The sequence below is a fragment of the Saccopteryx leptura genome, chromosome 9 (genome assembly GCF_036850995.1).
Source record: "Saccopteryx leptura isolate mSacLep1 chromosome 9, mSacLep1_pri_phased_curated, whole genome shotgun sequence".
NCBI lineage: Eukaryota > Metazoa > Chordata > Mammalia > Chiroptera > Emballonuridae > Saccopteryx > Saccopteryx leptura.
The window spans coordinates 72,608,158-72,629,156 of NC_089511.1; the positions used below are offsets into that span (position 1 = coordinate 72,608,158).

The 20,999-nt window shown below is 51.7% G+C and overlaps 1 protein-coding gene across 1 annotated transcript in view; it reads left to right on the top strand.

Moving 5' to 3' along the window:
• LOC136381375 (cadherin-23-like) overlaps positions 1 to 20,999 on the top strand; it is a 360,324-nt gene that overhangs the window by 217,282 nt on the left and 122,043 nt on the right. The window contains exons 10-11 of the mRNA XM_066350013.1: positions 16,654 to 16,766; positions 18,325 to 18,513. Of these exons, the coding sequence (XP_066206110.1) occupies positions 16,654 to 16,766; positions 18,325 to 18,513 (302 nt within the window). The remainder of the gene's footprint in view (positions 1 to 16,653; positions 16,767 to 18,324; positions 18,514 to 20,999) is intronic.

The following is a 20,999-nucleotide window of genomic DNA, read 5'->3' on the forward strand; positions in this document are numbered from 1 at the left end:
ACCACTCAGTGCTTTCTCCTGTGCAGGTTGGGGACCTTCGGTAGCTGAGGTCAGGTCTTTGTTTGAAGGACAGATAATTAATCCCACAAAGTAATCCCAGCACACTTTGGCAGATTTATGGAGATCACCTCTGTCCCAGGAACTCTGCCTTATCATCTTTCATTTCTCAGGCAAAGCGAGTGACGTGTTATATCACAGGCCCCGTGCCAACAGGAATTTCATTTAGGGAGTCTCCAGGTGGAGGGAGATTGATAACACCGGCCTGGCAGGAATGCATGGCAGAGCTGGCGCCAGAGAGGGTGGGGGCAGGACAGGCACCATCACACCTCCCTCCCCTTTGCCCATCTTCATCTTTCTCTACTGGGGGTCCAGTTTCCTGGAGATCCCCTGTCACAGGCTGCAGGAGCCCAGATATTGTCCAGGTCAGACTTCCCAAGTCAGAGGTGAGAAACTCGAGGCCCAGAGTGAGGGAGGTACCTGTTTCTCAGCCTAGCCTTTGGGCTAAGCTGCCTCTGTTCTCTCTCCCATCATTACTGCGTCCCCCTCCTCATCTGCCCTGAAGCTGCCAGGGTGCAGGAAACTGTCACAGTCTGTCACTGGTATGGGCTCCTCAACGCCCCCCAGGGTGGTCCTTGGAACCTGCCTCCCAAAGGAGCTTTTGTGGTTGAGGGCGGGGAGGAGTGGGGGCTGGCAGGGCCTGGGAATGGGCCGTGCAGAGAGGAGGAGGGTACGGGGTCGTCCTGGAGGCCAGGGGTCTCTTCCAGTCTATCGCTCTGCCTCTCACTGGCTGGGCAGTTTAGGGGGCTCTCCTTGTCCCTCTTTGTAACACAAAGAGTTTGAGCCAATTTTATGGTTTAGAAATATTTATCAGGCACCTCTCATGTACCAGTTTCTGGGTATATAGCTGTGAACAAGACAGATAAAGTTGTTGCTCTCGTGGAATTTATAGTTTGGTGAGGAATATTGACAAGTTACTTGCAAGAAAATAAAGTGTGTGTGTGTGTGTGTGTGTGTGTGTGTGTGTGTGTGTAATGATGCATGACTGAGCCCAGGTGGTTGGAGAAGGCCTCTTTGATACGCCACACTTGAGAGGGGCCTGAGCAGCCATGTGGAGCTATGGAGAAAAGACATCCAGGCAGAGAAACAGCATGTACAAAGGCCCTGAGGTAAGAATGAGTTGGATATATTTAAGAAACAGAAAATTAGAAAATGGTTCAATGAAGCTAGAGTGTGGTGGGGAACAGAGGATTAGCGGTAGGCAGTAAGCTCAGAGAGGTGGACAGGGACTGACCATTGAAGGTCTTGTAGACCAGGATGAGGAGGTGGAATGGTTCCATTTGTCCTGAGAAGACATTAATAATGGAGTTGCCTAGATTTGCATCAAGCTTTTCAAAGATCACAGAGAGATCTGCTGGGTGGAGAATGGCTGGAGTGAAGGCAGGGGGAGAGGCAGGGAGAGAGCAAGCAGCAGGAAGGCTGTTGGTGAGCAGGGAGACGATCCGGGATGCTTACCATGCTCTGTCTCAGGCTCAGTCCGTCTGTCTGCCAGCTGCTCACACTCTTCCTCACCACCCCCAGCTGCTTTGGTGACCACCCTTCTCCTTTAGGGGGCCTTGGTCATGATTCCGAGCCCCCTGACCCCCGTTAGCCTGACCTGCTCCTCCCTGCCCAGGACTCTCTCCTGTGTCCCTCCTGCATCCCTCCCACGCCCTCAAGGTAATGCCATCTCGTGGGCTGGCCTCGGAGCTGCTCTTTGCACACACCCCATCACGTCCACATTCCTGCTCCACCCCACCCTTGAGGGCAGGGGGCAGGCTGTGGGCACCCCAGAAGGGAAGGGAGGTCCTGGTCACCTCCCAGAGACTGGGGACAGAATGGCAGCCTGCCGGACCACCCTCTCCAACTTGGCAGTCTCTGTCAACAGGAACTGAGCCCGGTGGGGCCGGCTCCTTCCTGAAGCTCACACCCGGCCACAGTAATTAAAGCCATAAGTCATCTTTCAACAGGGAGCTGCAGGCTCTGGCTGCTGCAGCTGGCATTGCTTGGGGCTTAGTGCTGGGAGGAAGAGTGGGCACATCTGGTCAGAGGTAGGGGGGTCTGAAAATCGAAGATTGCCCTCCGTTCTGATTTCGCTGGGTGGTGCTTGGGCTCTGAGGCTCTACTCATGCCAGGGGCAGTGCCAGGAGCTTCTGCCAGAGACAGAGGGCTCACTTCCTCTTTCCCATGAGTACTGAAAGTCAAGCTTGCAAATCACCCCCAAAAGATGCTATCTGTCTCCAGCAGGTTTCTTTGCTCCCCTTCCAGAAGTATCTACTCACAGGGCTTGGAGTGGGGTGCCACAGGGTGCCCATCCTTTTGGCTATGCTGGGGAGCTTCTCAGAGAAACTGCCCTCCTGCCAAGACAGGAAGGATCTGCAGCCCAGGCCAGTCCTTGTGGTGGAAAAGGACCCCAGGCCATAGCCTGAGGTGGCCCAGTGGGAAGGACAGTGAACTTTGACCTGTGGCCTCTCTTTAAAATAAAAAAAGTAGCCAGAGGCTTTGAAAATATTTTGGTTGCTGATCCTCCTCCCAGGCCAAACAGGCAAGGACTTCTCTCTTTCTCCTGCTCTTGCTTGCTCAGCAGAAGTCCCTGCTGTGTGAGCCAAGGGGACAGGAACGTCCTGGGACACCCCTCCCTGTCTGGCTGTGCTCACTCATCAAGCATTCTGAACGCCCACTTGGTTTGGGGCACTGGGCCAGGGCCTAGGACATAATGTGACATCTGGGACTAATGCTCGAACTGGGAAGATGTGGACATTCTGGAGGCCAAGCTGTCAGGATGAAATGACCACCCATGCCACCCACCCCACACCACACACACCCCTGTCCAGGACCCCTGGGCTTCATCAGATAGGCAGGGCCAGGGTCACTGGCAAATGTGAGAGATTATTCAGAAAAGTACAGAAACTGATATAATACCGCCTATTATGTGTTCACCCTCCCAATAACATTTGTTGACATTTCACTATATTTCCTTCTAATCTTTCCTGCTCTTCTTTGCATTCTTGTTTAAGAATTGAAGCTACAGATGTTGTCATAGGCACTTCTTTAATTTCCAATGACCTCAGATGCTTAGTCTCTGAGGACTGAGTAGAAAGGGCTAAAGCCTCTAATCCTAATGTGGCTTCACAGATGGGGTCTGCGACTTGAATGTGGTCTGTGGTTTTTAGGTGACATTAATATGTATGATAATGACAGGTTTCAGGCATTTCAGAAGTACTTATAAGAGATGTAGACAGTATTTAAGAATGAACAGGAATTTGCTCTAACGACTCCAGAACAAAGTTGGGGGTGAGTTTAAAAGAAAAGGACTGGCAAAATGTTGACGATTGTTGAATCTGGGTACCTGGGACTTCATTGTACTCGTCTCTACATTTGTTATGTATGAAATTTTACATAGTAAAACTTTAGTTTGTGTGGTCCCCAAAGTTGGACCCACCACTGGTCTGGGATGTGCATCTGACTGCGGCTCGCAGGGGCAGCCGGACTGGAGGCTGACTGTCTGGTGCCAGCTCTGCCTTAACTTGCTGTGTGATGTTGGCCAAGTTACTCCCCATCCCTGAACCTCAAGTCTCCAGGGGAGAAAATGGTTGAGCTCCATGGGCCCTAAGCACCTTCCGATTTTCATCTCGGTTCCCAGACATCTAGCTTACATGCTCAGAGCAGCTCTTCTTATACCTTCACCTTCCTCTGTGGGTTTCTCATGCCACCCTTTGCAAAAAGGTTCCTGTGCCAGATATGTTGGAAAGACACATCATCACAACATCCTTGTCCTTGTGCAAATCACAGTGCACATTGTCTTATTGAAGGCTCTGACAAGTCCTGTAGTTAAGAGACCTTTTCAGTGTTTCCTAAATTTATTTGACCACAGAGTTTTTTAAAGTTGGCCTTTCCTTTACTCCATGCATTAAAGTTCTGGGGGTACCCCCTGGGAAACCCTGACCTTCCTGTTTTCAGTTTTGGGGTTCCTGCCCCATAGGACAAATTTGCCATCTTTTGTGGTGAACATGAGATGATTCTGACTCATTTTCAGTAGAACACAAGACGTTTTTGTTGTTTTCCACATAGTCCAGTGGGTTTTGTGCTTAACTAAATCTGTAGTTTTGTCCCTCCGTCATTGCCTCCCTGACCAGAAACATCTGCTTTGATGTTGCACTCTGAGTCACCGACCAGATGTCAGAAAACCCTGCAACATCAGGATACTGCGCTGGGCACAATCTGGGACTTTCCTGGTGGGGCCTTTAAGAAGCAATGTTTCTAGGGAGGAGTGGGAGAAAGAACACTGGCTTTGACACCTAAGGCTGTAGGTTCAAATTTCAGCTCAACTGCTTACCAGCTATGTAACTTAGAACAAATTATTTTGCCTCACCTTAGTTTACTCACCAATGAGGTAATTGTAAGAATTAAGCAGCATGGTGTGTCTTGAGTACCGAGTTTCCCTCCTTCTCCAAAAGAATTTATAATAACTAGTATTTATTGAGCACCTACTATGTGCTGAACTAAAAAGGTGCATTGCCTGCTTTCATCTTCACATCAGCTCTACAAGGTAAGTAGTATCCCTTCCCTTTTATAGCTGAGGAAATGAAAGCCCAGAGAAGGTAGGTAACTTGCTCACAATCACTCAGCTTATAGGAGCGGTGCTGAGATTTTAACCCAGGTTCTAACCACTACGACATCTGCCTCTTTCAAAAAGAACAGAACCAGATGAAGATGTGTTCATTTGTGGAAGCTCAGGAACTACCTGCCTGACCAGTGATTCTTAGTCCTGGGTGTGACCTAGATGGCATGATGCCAGGCCCTTGGCTGGGCACTCACAAATAACCATGGAACCCTAACACTGAGAGTCCATGAAGACGTTTAGGTTCCCTGAAGCCCAGCCCCCCAGTTCCTTCCCTCAGGGCCCCGTCTGGGACTCCCGCTCCTCCCTCCTTATCTGCTTCAGCCAGGGCTTCTAGCTCTGGTTTTGGCTATTTTATATACTGGGGTTTTATGTAAGATTTCTTCTGATGAGAGGATTTTCTACTAAAACAAAGACATTTGAAAACCACTGCCACAGAAAAGCCCCCTCTCCTCTTAAACAGGGAAGGACCCCGAGGCACGGCCGCGCTGAGGGTGGTTTGCAGCCCCCAGGGAGCCTTCAAGGTCAGTCATCTGGGCCAGTTCTGCTAGCTGGTGGCCAGTTTCTATGAAGATAACTGTGTCTGAGGCTGGCTCCCTGAACCTCGTCCGACCACATCTATTTCTGGGCTGCAGAGCCCTGACGGAGCACAATTTGATTCATAAATTACCCAGCTCAAGGTGTGTGTGATGGGCTCTCCTTCACAGATTTGAAAGTCATTCGCTCTGGAACTGGCAGCACTTGGGGCAGAAGGGTATGGGCAGCTTTGGACTGTTGGGACCAGCACTCCCGGAGGGAGAGTGGCAGGGGAGATGGGGAGGACTTGGGGAATTAGGGAGCACTGCTTTGTGCCAGTCCTGCACTCATTGTCTTGTTGAATCCTTCCGACAACCCTAGGAGGCAACTTCTATTATTATCATCCCTGTTTGGCAGGCGAGAAAACTGAGACTCAGCACTGGCCAGTTGGCTCAGCACTAGAGCATCGGCCCAGCATGTGGAAGTCCCAGGTTCAATTCCCAGTCAGGGCACACATGAGAAGCGACCACCTACTTCTCCACCCCTTCCCCTTTTCTCTTTCTCTCCCCACTCCCGCCTCTCACAGCCATGGTTCAATCGAGCAAGTTGGCCCCAGGCACTGAGGATAGCACTAAGGACTGGCCTCAGGAGCTAAAATAGCTCGGTTGTCGAGCAATGAAGCAACGGCCCCAGATGGGCAGAGCATCACCCCCTAGTGGGCTTGCCAGTTGGATCCAAGTCAGGGAGCATACAGGAGTCTGTCTCCCGGCCTCCCCTCCTCTCACTTAATAATACAAAATAAAAAAAAAGGAAAGAAAACCGAGACTCAGGGAGGTGAAGCCACTGGCCTAAAGTCACATGGCTACAAGTAGTCAAGCTAGAATTCGAACTTAGGGCTCTGTGATGCCGAAGTTTCTCCCACATGATAATGATGATGGCAAGACAAAGGAATGGAAAAATGCCCTCTCCAGGAAGCAGTTGGGCTCTGGGAAATAGGAAGGAAGGAAAGGTTCTGGGGTAGCAAGCCTTGCCTTCCCACAGCTCTCACTATACAACCACAACGCGCATCCCAGCCCACCTGCCCACGTTGCCACAGTCTTCTTCATCTAACATGATCCAGCATCAAGGGCCCTGTGAGCAGGACAGGTGTTCTCACTGACAATAAGGAAACTGAGGCTCTGAGAGGCCCACACGTGTGAATCCCATCTCCTGACTTCAGGTTGGGTGCTTTATGAATTCTTCACTCATCTTCTTTACACGTGTCTTTTGTTCTTTCCCTGGGTGGCCAGTCTCCCCACTCAGATGGCTCCCTGGGGCATTGCTCACGTCCCCCCACCTATGCCTGGCACAGAGAGGCCCAGTTTGGGGTAGGTGGTTGCTGGTGCCCCAGTCCAGCACAAGTGCGGAGGAGGGGTGACACCCCGCAGGGTGACAGACAGGGCATACTCTCATTCTGTGCTTCCTTCTCCTTGGGCGTCTGATCACTGAACTCTTTGTTTTCTTAAGTGTCTCCCTTCCTCCTTCCCCCCTCACACTCTCCTTCCAGGACAAGGCCTTTCAGATCATTGAATAGCAAACGCATCTTGTTTGAGGGCTGAGATGGCTTTATCGGAGCCCATAAATCTTCCAGAGCCCTGACTCTCTCTTAAGTGCCAAGCCTTAAATGAGTTATGTGGGCCAGGCCCAGCAGCGGGCAGAACAGGTGGCCCTCTAGGGAACATGGCATACCTCGACTCCCACCTTGGCCCAAGCAGGGGCTTCAGTTGAGGATGGACAAGGGTATTCTGGGTCCACGTGCCCCGGGCCCTGGAGTTAACCAGAATCCCGGCAAGTTAGCAAATGGGTCCCTGAGGGATCCACAGCCCTCTGCTTTCCTTCTTCTCACCTTGCTTACAGGCTCTGGAGTCGGTCAGCTTGGCCTTGAGTCCTGGTTCTGCCACTTACCAGCATTGAACTATAAGCAAATCACTTATTTTATGTGCCTCTGATTTCTCACTTGTAACATGAGAATAACAATAATAATGGGAATAATAGAGATGCGGGTGAGGATGCTCTGCAGATGGCGTTGCCATGAAGAGCAACTGACAAACGCATGGCAAGAGCTTAGAGCCGGGCCTGACACATAGCACACAGTGGGCTCACAGGCAATGGCCCTTGCGATTGCCCCTATGCCCACTTCTATCACTCAGTCCATGTCCCCATCGCCATGGGCTGCCCTCAGCAGGGCTGGGCACCATTTTGGCATGGGTCCTCTTTCTTCATCTAGACTCAATGCCCCTTGGGAGCAGAGACCTCGTCTTACACTACTCAGCCTCTCCAGCACCTTCCAAACTCCTCTTCAAGCAAATCCCTTTCTTTATTCCGGCCGATGTAGCAGTGACCAAGGAGGAAAGGTCCCTGTCCTTGGGGAAATTAACTTCAGCAGATTGTCATTAGTAATAATGGTAACCCTGTAAAGGAAGAATTACTCATTGAAGTGAATTCATTTCCCAACCAGTCTGTATCTAGCTCCAACTTAGAAAACATAGACACATATAATCAAACCTTGGGAATTTGTTTGTGGTAAAATATATATAACAAAAAATTTACCATTTAACATGTATACTTCAGTGGCATTAGCTACAGTCACAATGTTGCACAACCATAACCACCAACTAGTTCTAGAACTTGAGGGATTATTCTTTAAGGGAACTTGTATTAACTTTTTAAAAAAGAAATAATTAAGTCAAATGGGAAAAGTTGAAATGACTCTAGGATAATGGTTCCCAACCAGGGGCGATTTTGTCCCCTGACCCAGGGAACGTTTGGCAATATCTGAAGATGTTTTTGGTTGACACAGCTGGGTAAAGGGGTGTCCTGGTATCTAATGGCTAGAGGTTGGGGATGCTGCTCACACCCTACAGTGCACAGCGCAGTCTCCCTCTGCGGAGGTCAGTCCAGCCCAGGTGTCAGGAGTGCTGAGGCTGAGAACCCCGTTCTAGCGTCACCACTCAGACAGTCTTTAATATGTTGTTAACATTTCATTCCTCATTCTATGCTGGGCATTCAGGCATGGGCAAAAGTAGGTTTACTGCTGTGGGTATGCAAAACACAGGGTTTATTCTGGTATTATCATTTATTAATTGTTGTATTATTTTCCATACCAACATCTGCAAACCTACTTTAGCCCACCCCTGTATTTGTAAACAACAAAAAATGTGTCTTACAGAACTATGGTATTTTGTGACTCCTTTTTAAAATGTCTTAAACATCTGTCTTTTCAAGTCACAAACTTCTCTTCTGCAACATTACATCTAGTGGCTGGCCAAACTTCATGTTATAACTTATTTAACCAATCCCCTCTTGTTGGACATTTAGCTTGCTCCTAACTTTCCTTATTAAACAGCACTGTGTTGAGCATCCTAGTAGGTCCATTTGTGGGCACAGCCATGATTATTCCCTTGGGAGAAATCTCCCCAGTGGCAGAGTAAAGGTTTTCAGGACTTGGGGAAATTCTTATCTGAGCCCTAGCCCCTGGCAATGCCTTGCTGGTCCCCATTACACTGTCCTCAGAAGACCAGAGACCGCCTGCCTAAGGCTCCCTGTTTGCAGGAAGCCAGGTATGGCTGTTTGTGAGGGGCATGGCTTGGCCCTTAACAGCCCTAACATAATAAGCTTTACTATCCTTGGCTACTCAGGTTAATATTTTATAAACTGGAGCCAGTTATTAGCAAATTAATCAGAGTCCAGTATGTGGTCTTGTTAGGCGAGGTAATTGTTTGTTGGTTTAAGTGAGCTTGATGGAAACCGTCGTTCTGTGAAATGCCAGCCAGATGAGCAGACCCCAGTGTGCAGCTACCTGAAGGACTCAAGGTTGTCTCCCCTGACTGGACAGCAATCACTGTAACTACCTGAGCTGTGCTCAGCTCGAGCAAACATCACCGTGGTACACTGGGATGTCTGATAGCCCCAACTGGAATTGCTAACTGGCTGAACCCACTCATGACCCTGGCACAGTGTGACATAAATCACCCAGTGCCATTCTGCCCTGTAGACTTTTACACAGCCTCAGAATGGCCCCCAAGACGTCCTGCTTCAACCCATTCGTTCATTCAAGAGCCATTTGTTAAGCACCTACTTGAGGGAACCCATCCCGCCCCACGGAGGCTCACATTCCAGTGGTGGTGACAACTGAGCAAACACAGGAACAGATGGAAAGAGAGGTTCAGAAACTCCAAGTGCTTTGAAAGAAGGAAAGCAGAACAATGGAGTAGAGAGTGACGGGGTGACAGTGAAACGGCGAGGTTGTTAGGGAGGGCTCCTCTGAGGAGTTGACATTTGAGCTGAGATCTGAATGCAGGGGAGGCACCAGCAAAGATCAGCAGGAAGAGGCTCCAGGTGGCTTCAGGAAAAGCTTGGGGGAGGGGTGGACCTAATCCCCCACCCACCGCGAGGGTCCAACGTGGGGGAGACACACATTCTCAGCCTATGTTCCCGCCCCCATTGAAAGCGAAGGTAACCCACACCGCTGGCTACCATATGTTGATCACAAAGCTGTTGAATGCAGCCCAGCCCAGATGCCACCCAGGATGCTGGCCCCTTTTGTCAGCAGGCAGCTAAGTAACAATTTTTAATTCATAAGCTATCTTCCAAAGCCTGTATCTCAGACTGACTCCCAATTTCCATTAAGTGGTAATGCAGTTCTATACAGACACAATTCTGTAGTCCCACTGGATGGTGTTAGGTGGCTTAGGCTGCACAAGCACTGCTTAATGGGCTCCCCCTGGCGGTGGGGAAAGGAACATCCCAGGGCCTTTGGAAGGACATGAATTCTTTAGCTTGGTGAGAGCTGAGTAGAAGTCCTTGCTCACCCCTCACTGCCTGGGTGACCTAGTGCCAGTCATTCTCTGTGCCTCAGTTTCCTCATCTGGGAAATGGAGGTAATAGGATCTGTCTCCTGGCAGTTTTGTGAAAATTGAAAAAGATATGCGTGCAAGACACTGTGCCAGGCACAATACACATTGGCTGTTGGTAGGAGAGCCTCTCATGACTCATTCTGGAAGAGATGGGCCACAGTTGAGACTCACCTGGTCTGATTTCTCTCCTACTCAGAAAGCAGGCACAACAGGGAAGGAAGGAATGGGGGCCAAAATATGCACGACTGCGCCAAGCATCACAATAGGTTGCTACAATCGGGATCACGCCTGAGCCTCCCCCCGCCCGCCAAGGTGGGAGCTGTTACCCACACTGTACAGCTGAGGAATGGGGCTCAACGGAATCCGAGGTTTGGAAGGGTCTCACAGCTCTCAACGGCAGAGCTGTTGTTGGCACCTCTATCTTTTTCCAATATGTGAGTTTATGCAGAGGCAGTGGTCCCCGCTTGGGTGTTGATGTGATAGGTAGACTCCAGGGGGAGACCATGACTAAGAGAGAGACCACTGGAGGGAGGGAAGGGAGTACGAATGCCACATCTGCTCACTTCCCTGGGGAGGGCCCCTGACCTGGGACCTGAGAGGGCCAGGCGAGGGATCAGGGTGCCACCGGTCAAGTCACCCAGCCTCCTGCCTCCATTCAGGGTTTGCATTTGAGTGGATGAAAGCTGAGGCCCAGAACTCCTACTAGATCATGAGTTCTCTGTGAGCACTGCTTTCTTCTTCTGTCTCCCCCACAGCCCCAGCACAGGCCAGACCGAAAGGATGTCTGTGTGTGCTCATGAACCCTTCCTAACTGCTGTAGAGGGGAAGCAAAAGCAGACCACCCAACAAATACATCATGAGCATTGTTGTGGGTGCCACAGAGCAGGGAAGCAGGAGGCCCCAGCCCTCCTCCTCAATGGCGCAGTGGGTCCCTGGGCATGGAAACAAGAGCAGCCCCTCAGCACGGGGCAGTTCTGAGAGCGCCAGCCCTGTGCTGGGCTCGAAAGAGTGAAAGATGGCACAGCTTCCACGACTGGCTTCCCAAGGCTGGCAACATTGGAGGTAGATCTTGAGGACGGGAGGGCCAAGGTGGGAGCCCTTGGTTTTCCTTTAACTCGGAGGGTAGAGAGAGCAGTCGCTGTTAGCCCAGCAGAGCAGGCAATGCAATTGAAAGTCATCAGCCTGTGTTCTCACACGCACCATCAGCCACTCACTAAACTGCTTTTCACTGAGACCCAGCTCCTCTGTGGGTCAAGATGCTGCTGGCGAGATAACAAGGGGACAAGATGTAGGACTGATGAGATTTGGCAGGGGCCAGGAGGAGGGGAGCCGGGGAAGGGGAGAGCTGCAGCCTCGGAAGGAGGAGGAGGTGGGAGGGTGAGCCCCATGGTCCAAAGAAAGAGCTGCCTCCCTGTTCATAAGCCTGACCATTATCTGCCTGCATCCCTGTCCAGGTCTGTCTCCCACTGCTCCCCTCTGCCCGGACCATCTATCTGTGTGTATAACACAAAAGCCCTTTGCTCGGCTCTGCGGCGCCCTCTAGCCGCCACTCTGCCTTTTCCTGTTCTTTACACCAAACTCCGGGCTGCAGCTCCTGCACCCACTGTCCCCACTTCTGTTCCCCACCGCCCTCCGACCTCCGTCTGACCTAGCTACTATATTTTAATAAATAGGATAAAGAAGATTATGACTTCCCCTCTGCAACCTTTATGCTTTTGCAGACTTGCGTCTCATTCTTTCTTGCAAATCTAAAGAGCACCGACGCCTAAAGCTTCTAGTGGAGGTGGCTGCCCCCCCAAGAGAACCAGCAGGAAGAATAACCTGCTTCTTCTCTTGTGTGAATGCCTTAAGCCATCAGCCCCCAGAAGCCTCAGGACACTCAGGGTGCAGCCCTGTTCCACCCCAGAGCCCCTCACTGCCAAGTATATTCATACACCCAGGACAGCACCTGTCGATCCAGGGGAAGCAGCTGCCCTCCTGCTCAGCAGTGGGGGCTGAGCAGGTGAAAGGCGCCCCTGCTGAGCCTCCCTCAGTCCTCTCTCTGCCTCCTGTCCCCATGGGACTTAGGTAAAGAATGTCAGGAGACCAGAGGGCTGACATGGTGGTATCAGCTTCTAGGGCAGCAGAGAAACGTGTATGTGTGGCTGCCCAGCTCAACGCCCCACAGGGAAGAGAGAATAGTAAGGAGGGAAGGATAAGGAAAGGGAGCAAGGAAGTGTGACCACCGTGAGTGATACAAGAAGCAGAGGCCAGAGCCCCGGGTGCAGTGCTCTGTGGACCTGAAGGTTTTGTACTCGGCCTTGACCTCAGAGCTGCCAGCTTGTACACATGGCCCTTGGTTGTGAGGCTGTCCTGGTAAGAAGATGGGGTTGACTTAGTGTTCCTGCTGAGCAGATAGCTCTATGCACAGGCTTCTTGGGGGGGGGGGGTAGAGGAGGTGAACCACAGTGTTGAGAGTTTCCTATGGGCCAGATACTGTATTAACTCATTTAATCCTCACAGCAACATGGTAACTATTAGTAACTATTGTTACCCCCATTTTACAGACAAGGAAACCAAGGCCCAGATGTGTTAGATAATGTGACCAAGGTCACACAACTAGCAAGTAGAAGAGCCATGATCTGAACCCCTTCAGCCTGCTTCTAGAGGGCATAATCTTGACCATCTCTCTACTCCACTGTGTTGCTCTTGGGAGCTTTAGCTCAGCAAGTATTTATACATTCAATAGTGTAATTATATCATGAATGATGATCTTTACCGTGAGGCTGAAGGCATGAAACTGGCCTGCTTTTCTCTACTGTTCTCTAGCACCTTGCACACAGTAGGTGCTCATTATGAACACAAATGGAGTGAGCTAATCAATCAGTCTTTAACACCTACCCTTGCCCCCTGCCCCTGCCCCAGCCAGCATCCTAGTGAGTGCTGATGTTGCCATGATGACAGTAGGAACATCAGGGAGCCTGTGTCTTACTCTGGTGGCCTTGTCAGTTCTCTGGGCATAACCCTTCTGGCTGTTGGTCCTGGGAGTTAGTTATTTGGCAGGAGTTTGGGAGGTGAATTCCACACAGAGAGATGTATAAAAAAGAAGTGTGTGTGCGCGCACATGTGCGTGTTTGTGTGCGTGTGTATGTGTGTGTGTTAAGGGAGGGTCCCCGTGTTTGAATGTGTACCAGCTGGGGGATATTTGCCTGCAGGTTTGTTGGAGAAGGTGTCTGGGTTGGAGGAGGAGATGTTTTATATCCTGGGAACAGACTCTGGGCTTGATGGGCAGTGTGGTCACCTGTAGCGTGAAGGTGCCGGGTGGGCAGTCCCAGCTGACTGTGCCAGGGTAGACAGCCCTGTTTTCCGAACTAAAAACCAAGCACATTGTTCACCAAGGTCTTCTGGTTTGTGAATGATTTATAGGGAAAATCTTGCAAAGATAAAAATTGAATCACATTTAGTTAAACATTTGATAAGTTCCTTTATTGGGAAGAATAAATTTATATGAAAATCTGGAATGATGGGATGCTGGAGGTGGGAGGTGGGGGGGAGTCCCTGCCTGTGTGTGTGTGGGAGGGGGCTGGGCAGCAGCAGGCCCTGAGGTCTTGCCTCAGGAAGCCCCCCAGCCCAGCATCGGGAGGGGGCTGGGCAGCAGCAGGCCCTGAGGTCTTGCCTCAGGAAGCCCCCCAGCCCAGCATCGGGAGGGGGCTGGGCAGCAGCAGGCCCTGAGGTCTTGCCTCAGGAAGCCCCCCAGCCCAGCATCGGGAGGGGGCTGGGCAGCAGCAGGCCCTGAGGTCTTGCCTCAGGAAGCCCCCCAGCCCAGCATCGGGAGGGGGCTGGGCAGCAGCAGGCCCTGAGGTCTTGCCTCAGGAAGCCCCCCAGCCCAGCATCGGGAGGGGGCTGGGCAGCAGCAGGCCCTGAGGTCTTGCCTCAGGAAGCCCCTCAGCCCAGCATCTAGGGTCTGAGAGGAGCCAGCCCCCCGAAGGGCCCTGCGATGTGTGTGCTTCATCCCAGCTCAGCACTGATCATCTTGTAACACGAATGCGGGGTCGAGGGCTGCATCCCCCACTGGAATGTGTCGCTGAGACATTGTAGGGGCAGTGTGTTGGCTGGCTTAGCTAATGATGGGCAGATAAAGCATACACCCTCTTGTTTCCCAGCAGCAGAACGCCTAGCGAAAGAAACTCCCTGTAGTCATGTGCGGATAAGCCTCCTGGCAGCCCTGTCCTCCTCACGACACAAACAGCAGGAAGGGACCCAGGTCTTTCCATGGCCACAGGAGGAGGCTTTAGGCAAGGGGGAGGCTGGAGTCACATCCCCTCCCTGGCCTGGCCCCATGTCAGAGTCCCCAAAGCCCAGGGTTTGAGAGTGACGAGACCTGACTGGGCCCTGCAGCCATCAGCTGCCCTCCCCACAGTGGTGGGCTGGAAGGACAGGTGGGAGCAGGTCTCCAGCCAGCAAGCAGGAAAACGCGGGCTGCCTTGGTGACCAGCACAGGGTTAGCCAAGAGCAGCCCCTGTCCCAAAGTCTGAAGTTAGAAGAGGAAATTGCCCTCTACTTTTTCTCTACTTAATCTGGGTGATAATACAATCCCCTACTGTGTGCAAATCCCTTTAGAGCTGGGGAAAGGGAGGAACATGGAGATACAGCAGCTTCCACGCTGACCCCAGTGTCTGCCTGTGAGTGTTGAAGGCCTGGCGTTATTCCCTCCTATGGAATCAGTATCTGTCTACTCCCCTTCCCAGTTCTGCCTGCCCTCCAGGACCTAGCTCAGCACTTACTGAGTACTTACTTGGTGCCATGAGCTGTTCCAAGCTGGCATATATACATATTTTTTCCACTTTCACTTAATTCTCATAGCCCTACGAGGTAGCTCCATTACCATCCCCATTGTATAGGTAAGGAAACCAAGGCACAGAGGGGTTAGGTAAGTTGCCCAAGGTCACACAGCTGTACAGTGGTGTAGGCAATCAATGCCACCTCTTCCATGAAGTTTTCCTTGTGTGAACAGCCTCACTCTGTGATGAACTGAGAGATGCTGATTCTTGTTAGTGTCAAAGCTCTCTTACCAGGCTGCAAGTGCTATAGAATCAAAATCCCTGGCCCTCCACAATGCCAAGCACAGGGCCCAGCCCTAGGTGAGTGTGCCAGGGGATTGCTGACTGTGTGAACGAATGGCAGTGAGTGAGTGTGTAGGTGAACCAACACAACAGTTAGTGAGGAAGGGAGAGGAGTGGAATTGGGATTTTTCTCAGGTAAACAGGTCAACTCACAGCCTGGTGGGGAAGGCTCAAGGACAAGTTACAGGGGTCCAGGTGGGCTGGGAGCAGCCATCCTTCAGGAATGTGCTGGCTGCTGGATGTCCAGCACTGGCCAGGGACCTTGAGGAATACTGTAAAAACCCCATCTTCAGGGAGCTTTTAGGCTGGCTGGGAAGATCACATGAACAGAGAAAGCCACGGAAGAACAAACAAAACTGTGGCTGCTGCTCGCAGGAGAGCAGAGGGCAGAGGGGTGAGCAGGAGAGGTGGGGCTGCCCTCTGGGGAGGGGCTGGCACTGGGCGGGGAGGGGAAAGCAGGCCCGGAGCGGAGGTGGCAGGCACGAGCACGAGCACGTGGCTTAGGGGGTCTGGGAAGCCGCCCGAGGGCACAGGGTGCTTATGGGGGATTATAAAATGAGGTCAGAACAGGAGAGAGGGGTGGGATGCAGAGGCCTCCATCTGAGCCAGTGTCATTGTGTATGATTTTTGCTAGTACTCTGAAAACACATTTTAAATTTTAGTTAGTACTTACTTATTCTTAAAATTGAATTATGTTTTAACTTACTTTTATCATAAAAAGAAATTTTACATCATTGCTATAAATAGAAAATTGAAATAGAATAGAATGGAATGGAACAGAGTGGAATGGAATGGAATGGAATATGACCATAAAAAATAAGCACAAAGGAAACAAAACAAGGTTACTGCCTTAGTTCATTGAGGCCACTGTGACAAAATAACAGACTGGGTGGCTTGTAAGCACAGAAACTTCTTTCTCACAGTGCTGGGGTCGGGAGGTCTGAGAGAAGAGTGCCACCACGGAGTGCCATGGGGTCTCTTTTGTAAGATACTCTTCCCATTCATGAAGGCTTCACCTAGCCACCTCCCAAAGGCCCCGACTCCTAGAACCTTTGCTTCAGAGGTGAGAATTTCACTGTATAAATTCTGTGGGGACAAACATTCAGACCATCACATTACTGAGTCCTAGCTGGGAACTGCGCCCTTTGGAGGCTCTGAGTCTGAATCCCACTTTCTGTTTGTTAAAAAGAAAAATAAGCGAGTGTTCAGGAGGTGTTACCAACATGTTAACACCAGACCAAGACTTTCTCCTGGACTCAGCGAGACCTGAAGAAGACTGAACGAGCATGATGTTCTCATTCTGTGATTCAGTGCTGTCTCTTGCCCAGCTGTGCTCTCTGGAACTCCTTACCTTCCTCCTTGAACCAGTCTCCATGACAAATCATCAACTCATCCTTGACACCTGGAGAGGAACTGAGGTCCCAGCCCCACCTCCACCTGCCCTGGGCCCCTGTCACACCCAGAACGTGTCTCTCCCTTGCAGGGAATACCAACAGCATCTTTGCCCTGGACTACATCAGTGGAGCGCTGACCTTGAATGGCCTGCTGGACCGGGAGAACCCGCTGTACAGCCACGGCTTCATCCTGACGGTGAAGGTGAGATCTGGGGACCTCCATCTGGCCGGAGGGGATACCCACGCCGCGGGGCCAGCCTCCAGCCGTGTCCGAGGTGGAGGCGCCCAGGAGGCACGCTGCTTCTGCTCTCTCACCCTGTGCTGATTCCTGGGGCTTGTGCCGAAATGTCTCAGAAGGAGGCCGTGTCAGGGGTCTTGCTGGGCACACACAGTAGGTGCTCATCTCATGGTCCTTACTCTTCTCTGTAATTCCAAGTTCTCTGCTGTAGCTAGCTGAGATTCTTAAATTTACCCCATTTCTGGGTTTTGCCTCATTTCTAATTCTCACGGCTTCTCTGGGGCTATTACCTTGTTAGGAAATGACAGTGCAGTGGGGTGGGCGGCAGCTGCAGGGTCCCCACCCCAGAAGGGATGGTAGAGACGCAATCCTGTGCCCCTGCCTCCTGTAGCCACCTGCCACTCATGACTAGTTTTAATTAAAATCAATGACTCTCTGAGCCATTCGCAAGGAAACCCATTTGGGGCATGGATCCTGCCTGGGCCACAGGGGTCTCCCCAGCCCCCACCATCGATTGAGGGGTGGGGGTGGTGTAAAGCCTGAGGAGAGCGGCAGGGGAAGGAGGGAGCTGGCTGTCGGTACGGGGAGGACACTGCAGTCCAGCCTGGCTCTTAGCTGCCCTCCTTGACCTTGAGAGGGCCGGGAGCAGGGGTGGGTTAAGTGGCCCCCTTTCCCTCACTGGCTCCTTCCACTCTCCCTGATGTGCCTGTGCGGGTCCCCTGGGAGAGGGCATGCGGACACCGCCTTCCCCCCAGCCAGCACCAGTCCAGCGGGCCCCCGTCTGCCCTTCTCTCTATGGAGCGGCAGCTCCCGAGTCCCACTGCAGCCACCAACTCAGTGTGGGACCCTGAGCTCCGTTGTCTATCTTTATATAAAATGTTAGAGTGAGTTTCCAAACTCAGCTGTGAATCCAAATCCCCAGGGGGAGCTAGTGAAACATCCCTAGTCCTGGGCTTCTTGCCCAGAGACACTGGTTCAGAGGTTGGGATGGGAAGGGGTATTTTGGGGCTGGGGGCTCTGATCCAGAGACTAGGCACCCTGGTGTCTGAGTCTTTCTGTCCCTGAGTCTTACCCAGACCCTCACAATGCCTAGCACAGTGCTCAGTCCATTGCAGATGAATTAAGTCTTGATTACCTACTAGCACAAAAATTCTCGGCCTCAGTTTTGTCATCTGCCGAATTGCATAGACTTTCCTTTGCCCCTTGATGAGCCCCCATCTGTCCTGTCCTCCTACTTCACCATAGGGTCTAGAATCCTACTGTCTGAGTTTGACACCTTCTCTGCCTGTGAGCCCTTCGCATGTTACTAAACCTCTCTGAGCCTCAGTGTTCTCATTGGTAAGTGGGGGTCAGTAAAATTGGAATGTTAATGATACACTCTTCCTCCTGGGGCTGTAGTGAGGATGAGATGGGATAATTCACATAAAGCGCCATGTCTATCATTGAGAAAGCCCTGGTAAATGATAGCTATTATTGTGATCACGGCTGCCTTCGTCCTGTAATGCTTGTCCTCTATCTGCAGGGCACAGAGCTGAATGATGACCGCACCCCCTCCGATGCCACAGTCACCACGACCTTCAACATCCTAGTTATTGACATCAATGACAATGCCCCAGAGTTCAACAGCTCCGAGTACAGTGTGGCCATCACTGAGCTGGCGCAGGTCGGCTTTGCCCTCCCCCTCTTCATCCAGGTGGTGGACAAGGACGAGGTGAGTCCCTGGAACATACGGGTCGACCCACCTCCCTGCCTGGGATGTGCAACCCTGGGGAAATCACCAGGTATCTCAGTACTACTAGGTCTGCATCTGTGAAACAGAAACAGACATGGCCACATCCCCTCCCCGGCCATGCTCTGAGGATAAATAAGGCTGCAGAAAAAAGTCTCTAACTTTTAGATTACCCCCATACCCTGCAAAACATGTTTTAGTATACACTTCTAATATGTATCATTTATTTAGAAGCTGGATACAGGATTGTTCTACTAATCTAGTACGTGCACTATAAAACATACACCAAAAATAGACATTTCTACAGGTAGAGGCTTGTGTATAAATGATGACCTTGGAAAAAACTCTTATTCCTGCTTTCAGTATAATAATAACCCCTCCTTTTCCATGTGAAGACCCTAAGTGCCTTCAAGGGGATCTCAGGGCATAAGGAGACTCCAGAGGGGTCTAGGATGCCTGCATCCCTTTGCTGAAGGGCCTGCCTGGCCGAGGCCAGTCTTAAAAAGAAGGGACACAGGCCTCAAGTGAGTAAGAGGTCGAGAGGGACGGGAGGGAGGAGGCTCCAGGGCCAGGCTGCAGCCCCCACGAGCCCTGGCAGGCCCTGTGTCATCGGCCAGGGGCCCAGCCTGGATGAGATAGGCTTCTATGTAGGTGGGACTGGCTCAGCCTCTCTCCTCCCCCAACCCCTGGTCGTGCCCCACCCCCTCTGCCCGTCACAGCCACAGTCATCAACAGCAGAGGTCCCCAACCTTTTTTGGGCCACGGACTGGTTTAATGTCAGAAAATATTTTCACGGACCAGCCTTTAGGGTGGGTCAGATAAATGTATCACGTGACCAAGACAAGCGTCAAGAGTGAGTCTTAGACGGATGTAACAGAGGGAATCTGGTCATTTTTTAAAAATAAAACATCGTTCAGACTTAAATATAAATAAAACAGAAATAATGTAAATTGTTTATTCTTTCTCTGCGGACCGGTACCAAATGGCCCAGGGACCAGTGCCGGTCCGCGGCCCGGGGGTTGGGGACCACTGATCAACAGGACTTGGATTTGTCACCACCGCTCCCTGGGCTGCTCTGCTCAGGAGTTCCGTGGGTTTCCCAGCCTGGCCCCAGGCTCTGCTTCCTCCTCGCTCCTCCTGCCCCTCTCCACCCTGGCTGCTCTGCTCAGGAGTTCCGTGGGTTTCCCAGCCTGAGGCCCTCCTCTGCTGCACTCCTCACTCGGCTCCTGAGCTGGCCTGGCCCCAGGCCCTGCTTCCTCCTCACTCCTCCTGCCCCTCTCCACCCTGGCTGCTCTGCTCAGGAGTTCCCTCGGTTTCCCAGCCTGAGGCCCTCCTCTGCTGCACTCCTCACTCGGCTCCTGAGCTGGCCTGGCCCCAGGCCCTGCTTCCTCCTCACTCCTCCTGCCCCTCTCCACCCTGGCTGCTCTGCAAACTGCCCACTTGCCCACCCAGGACCCCTTCCTCCCACACCCCTCTTGTCTCCTGGCAGCTTCTCCCGATGAGACATGGTCCTGCACAAGAGCGCCGGGCCCCACAGGCAACTTAGTCCCTGTGTGTGTGTGTCTGTGTGTACGTGCACACGTGTGTGTGCGCGTATGCATGTGCACGCCTCCCTCTCCTGCCAAGACGTTTCAGACCCACCTGTCTGCAATAACTAAAGTATGTACTAAGCACCTACTGTTTATAAGGATCTATATTTGGCCCCTTGAGGGAATCCAAGAAGTATAACTTGTGGTCCCTATCCCAAGGACCCAAGGGTGTTAATGCAAATGCCGTATGAACCTTTTAAACATATACAAAAATATAGAAAGGTTAAAAGATGGAGATAAACAGGTTTAACGATAGCGCAAGAGAACGGAGGCACTGGGACCAGTGATGCATGAGTGTGGAAGGGGGTTCCCCAGCTGAGGGATCAGGAAAGGCTCTCTGGGAAGAGGGGAACCAGGGCTGAACCTTGGGGCATCAACCAGATGGAGAAAAGGAGCGCAGGCTGGCCGGTGGGGTGCAGCACCCCAGAGAGGTCCCGGGGGGAAGCCTGTAATGGAGCCAGGGCAGAGGGGGTGGCTCTGGTGACTGATGCAGGTTTGTGTCGGGCTGTGGGAAGGTGCGCTGGGGCACAACCTTGGAGGGCCTGGAAGGGCTTTGAATGCCAAGCCAAGTAATCTGGGTTTGCTTTTGGAGGCAACCCAGAGGAGAGGCAGCTTGTATAGAAGGTCACGGCCTAAGCTCTGGAATCTGACAGGGCCTGTATTCAAGTCCTGCCGTGCCATTTGCTAGTTCTGTGACCGTAGGTGACTCATTGGCCCTTTCTAAGCCTCTCTTCACTCATCTATGTAAAAAAAGATATAAAAGGAAAATATATCCATTACTATTGCAGTAATGATTTTAGTACTGAAACAAGTTTATTTCCCACTCGGACTGCTTGTCTGGCCTGGGCGGGCCGGGGGAGCCGCTCTCTGTAGGCATTC